General features: G+C 37.5%; 1 protein-coding gene across 1 annotated transcript; it reads left to right on the top strand.

Moving 5' to 3' along the window:
- The first annotated feature begins 1,412 nt into the window (after positions 1-1,412).
- LOC138176333 (olfactory receptor 14C36-like) lies at positions 1,413-2,762 on the top strand. The gene has a single exon (XM_069107146.1). It carries the CDS (start codon positions 1,824-1,826, stop codon positions 2,760-2,762), a length of 939 nt encoding a protein of 312 aa, XP_068963247.1. The 5' UTR covers positions 1,413-1,823.
- The last annotated feature ends 2,529 nt before the right edge of the window (positions 2,763-5,291 follow it).

Raw genomic sequence — 5,291 nt, forward strand, 5'->3', positions numbered from 1 at the left:
TCTTTCTTTCTTTCTTTCTTTCTTTTTCTTTCTTTTTCTTTCTTTCTCTCTTTTTTCTTTCTCTCTTTCTCTCCTTCTCTCTCTCTTTCTCTCCTTCTCTCTCTCTTTCTTTCTTTCTTTCTTTTTCTTTCTTTCTTTCTTTCTTTCTTTCTTTCTTTCTTTCTTTCTTTCTTTCTTTCTTTCTTTCTTTCTTTCTTTCTTTCTTTCTTTCTTCCTTCCTTCCTTCCTTTCTTCCTTCCTTTCTCTGTCTTTCTTTCTGTGTCTTTTTCCATCTTTGTTTCTCTTCCTTCTTTTCTATTTCTTCCTCCCTCTCTTCCTTTTTCTTTCTTTCTTTTTTCCTTCTTCCTTTACTTATGTCATTATCCCTTCTTCCTCTCTCCATCCTTCCTTCCTTCCTCCCTCTCTCCCTCCATCCCTCCCTCCTCCCACCCCTTTCTCCTCTTTCCCTATCCTTTTATATATTGCTTTATGTAAACGTTTACCTACATTCATTCCTTCTTGGTAAAGGGAAGTCACACTTTAAGAAGAGGAAATACAAGTGGAACCATTGTTAGAATTAAAAATGATTCAGTCTGTAAAGCAGCAAAAACCAGTGAAAGACTTAAATTCAGGGGGTACAAAGTGTCAGTTCATATACATTTCACTCTGTGCTTCTGCGGGTTTTTAGCATAGATGTAGAATTAGGATGTATAGTAAAAGGGCATTCAGTCCAATTATTTCATTTTAGAGAGGAAAAATTGCACAAAACATTTCCACATACATAGTAAAAAAAAGTTTCCATCATTGAACCTGCTTATGCTAAAACAGAGAATTAATTCCCAAGAAATATCTGCCTACGAATTGTCCCAAAGTCCTGGATCCTTAACCTTGAAAGATTTCTTTAGGGAAGTAGCAGATATCAAAGGACAGGGGACGGAGCATCAGGACAGGATTTATCCATGGACGTCATTCCGTATGAGACAAGGGTAGAGTTGGAGGCTCATAGGTCCCTCATTTTGCTAATCTGATGCTACCTTTGAATGGAAGAAAATCAAAGTGATTAAAACAGGAGAGCCAGCGACCAGCTATGGTGGCCATTAAATGAAGTGAGATTATTCAGAGGGACAGAGAGAATAGCAGGCCAGGTCAGTGGACTTCACCATCCTCCTGAACCCAGATAGGGGGAATATATTGTTTACATCTCCACCATTCCCTTGCAATTTCTTCTTTCAGTCAGTGGGAGAGTGTGTAGAGGGCAATTGCTGGAGGAAAGATTATAGTCTCCATCTCCACTGCCAGCAAAAATCATGAACATGTTTGAAATTATGTCTTTTTAAATTTCTGGCTTAGTCTTCTATACTGTTTATGACTGTTCACAAAGATGAGATGTCCATGGGAAAGGAGTACAAAGACAGGCTAAGACCACATCTCAGAGGACTTGAAAATATTAAAGATCATCATTTTCATTGGTGGCTTCTGGTCTAGGTCAGGTTGTGCTGATGTATTCACTAACAGATAATACAGTACAGAAAAAAAGAAAGTCAACCTAAGTTATTGGGAAGATTTCTTTGCTTCTTTAAGCACTAATTCTTTAATAGATGGGATTCCCAGGTGTAGAAACGTCTTTATCAGCACCATTCTGCACCTCACATGTAACTCTCAGAGTTTTTCTTTGAGAGGTAACCTGACTTGTCCAGAGTCACAGACACAGTACATGACTGGGGCCATGTCTTGTACAGTAATGATAACAATGAATTATACCCAGAGTGTGTCCTTAATAATGGCTGACTGATGGACTCTTTCACTTCTCTTTGGCTCCCTAGGTCACTCAGTGGAGTCTGAAAATGTCCAACTTTACCACCACTGTGACTGAATTTCTCCTCATGGGGTTTTCTGACACTCGTGAGCTGCAGATCTTATATTCTTTGCTCTTCTTTCTCATTTACTCAGCAGGCCTGATGGGGAATCTCCTTATTGTCATTGTCACCACCGTTGACAGCAGGCTCCACACCCCCATGTACTTTTTCCTTAGGAATCTGTCCATTGTGGATGCTTGCTTAATATCAGTAACAATCCCCCAGGCATCCATTAACTGCCTGGTGAACAACAGAACTATCTCAATTACTGGATGTGCAGTTCAGATATTCCTGGTGTTTTTTTTGGCATATGTTGAGTTTACTTTGCTCACTGTCATGGCCCGAGATCGTTATGTTGCCATATGCCGCCCACTTCTCTATCCAGTGATCATGAGTCCCCGAGTCTGTGTGCAGATGACATTAATCTGCTTGTTCACTGGCCTTTTGTATGCAGGGTTCCATACTGGTTACACATTTCGATTGTCTTTCTGCCAGTCCAATGTGATCCATCAGTTCTTCTGTGATATTCCCTCTCTGCTCAAGATCTCTTGCTCAGAGACATTCAGTCATATATTATCCTTACTTGTCTCTGGCATGGTGATTGGGGTTGGCTGTTTTGTCTTTATCACTGCATCTTATATTAGCATATTTTCCACTGTGCTCAAATTTCCCGTGAAAGAAGACCAAAGGAAAGCTTTTTCTACTTGTGTCCCCCACATCATCGTGGTTTCTTTGTTCCTTATTTCATCCTCTTATGTGCACCTACAACCACCTTCAAATTCTTATTCCATTAAAGATATAATCTCTTCAATATTCTATTCCATAATATCTCCCTTTCTGAATCCTATTATATACAGTCTAAGGAACAAGCAGATAAAAGAGGCTGCTAGGATAGTATTGAATAGAAAGCTTTGTTTAAAGGAATAAACCATAAACTGTAACACTTTACCAATGTTATTTGTTATTAACCTAATTCATCCATAAATGAAAAAATCCCATTATTATTACCCACTCACACCTATTCAAACACACACACACACACACACACACACAGGGGCAGCTAAGTGGCACAGTTAATAGAGCACTGGCCCTGGAGTCAGGAGGACTTGAGTTCAAATCCGGCCTCAGACACTTGATAGAAAAGCTAGCTATGTGACCTTGGGCAAGTCACTTAACTCCAATTGCCCTCCAAAAACAAAACAAAACCACCCACATATTTGTAATTTTGTTGGTTAATGGGTGGCTTCTTATATATTGATGAGTACAAATAAATCACTGGTGTAAACTAGTAAAAATCCCTAGAATTGACTTTGATATTATCAATTTGAGTAGCCTTTTTTTCCCACATTTTGAGGCACATTTAAGAATTCAAAATAATGTTATTCCCTTAGCCCAAGGCCATTAGCAGCACTGCTTATGACATACAAGTCAGGAAAGTATACCACTTATGATACAGATGGTTCTTTTTTCCATCCAAATTCACAAGACAATTCTGTTCCCTTAGAGGAAGGCAGAATTCATCTTAGCTTAAGTGTTATAGGGGTGTCCCTAAAGGTCAGCAGGGTGTCCTTTTTATTTTTTTGAAAGGGGAAATTCAAGCCTATTGGCATTAAGTGACTTGCTAAATGTCACACAGCTAGTTAAGTTTCAAGTTTCTAAGGTCAAATTTGAACTCAGGACCAAAGGAAATCCTTCTCTTCTTGTGTCCTCCACATAATTGTGTTTTCTTTGTTTCTTGTTTCATCCTCTTATGTGTACCTATAACCACCTTCAGATTCTGGTTCCATTAAAGATATAATCCTTTCCATATTCTATTCCATTATACCTCGCTTTTTGAGTACTATTATATACAGTCTGTGAAACAAGCAGATAAAAGAGGCTTTGAGAGTAATAATGAAGTGAAAGCTTTTATTTATTTATTTATTGGGGTTTTTTATTAATTAATTTACTTTGAGTTTTCAACATTCATTTTCACAATATTTTGAGTTACAATTTTTCTCCCCGTCTTTCCCATTCCCCAACCCCCAAAATAGCAAGCCTATTGAATACTCTTTCCCCCAATCTGTTCTCTCTTATATCCTCCCTCATTACCTCCCCTAACGTTCTAGTAGGGCAAGATGGATTTCTATACCCCAGTGCCTGTATATATTATTTCCCAGTTGCATGTAAAAACAATTTTTTTAAAATATTTGTTTTCAAACTTTGAGATGAAGATTTTTTTCCTTCTTCCCTCCTCACCCATCCCCATTGGGAAGATAAGCAATTAAATATATGTTGTACATGTGTAGTTATCCAAATCATTTCCATAGTACATATATTGTGAAAGTTAACTATATTTCCTTCCATCCTATCCTGCCCACCCCACTTATTCTATTTTCTCCTTTGACCCTATCTCTTTTCAAAAATATTTGCTACTAACTTCCCTCTCCCTCAATCTGCCCTCCCTTCTATTATCTCCCCTCTTATCCCCTACCCTCCCCCCCCCATTTTCCTGTAGGGTAAGATACCCAATTGAGTGTGTATGTTATTCCCTCTTTAAGCCAAATTCAATGAAAATAAGATTGTCCCATTCCCTTTCACCTTCCTGCTCTTCTCCTCCATTGTAACAGTTTTCTCTTGCCTCTTTCATATGAGAAAATTTACCCTAATCTATCTCTCCCTTTTAACTTCTCCCAACAAATTGCTTCCTCACCACTTAATTTTATTTTTTAGATATCATCCCTTCATATTCAACTCATCCTGTGCCCTCTGTCTATGTGTATATGAACATACATATGCCCACACTCACATATATATATATATTTATATACCCATACATTCTCCTATACATACATATATATGTATATATATATATATTCCCTTCAACTATCCTCATACTGAGAAATGTCTTATGAGTTACAAATATCATTTTTCCATGTAGGAATGTAAATAGTTCAACTTCAATAAGTTCCTTATGACTTCTTTTTCCTGTTTACCTTCTCATGCTTCTATTGCTTCTTGTATTTGAAAGTCAAAATTTCTGTTCAGCTCTGGTTTTTTCATCAAGAATGCTTGAAAATTCTCTATTTCATTGAATGACCATATTTTCCTCTGTAGTATTATACTTGGTTTTGCTAGGTAGGTGATTCTTGATTTTCATCCTAGTTCCTTTTAACTCTGCGATATCATATTCCAAGCCCTTTATCCCTTAATGTAAAAGCTGCTAGATCTTGTGTTATCCTGACTTTGTTTCCACAATACTCAAATTGTTTCTTCCTGAGTGTTTGCAGTATTTTCTCCTTGACCTGGGAACTCTGGATTTGGCTATAATATTCCTAGGAGTTTTATTTTGGGATGCTTTTCAAGAGGTGATTGGTGAATTCTTTCAATTTCTATTTTTCCCCCAGTTCTAGAATATGAGGGTAATTTTGCTTGATTATTTCTTGAAAGATGGTGTCTATTTTCAAAAGTGAGTGC

This window comes from Petaurus breviceps, unplaced genomic scaffold, assembly GCF_028583685.1.
Source record: "Petaurus breviceps papuanus isolate PSGF00001 unplaced genomic scaffold, PetGlider_PUasm1.0 86623, whole genome shotgun sequence".
In the NCBI taxonomy this organism is placed as follows: domain Eukaryota; kingdom Metazoa; phylum Chordata; class Mammalia; order Diprotodontia; family Petauridae; genus Petaurus; species Petaurus breviceps.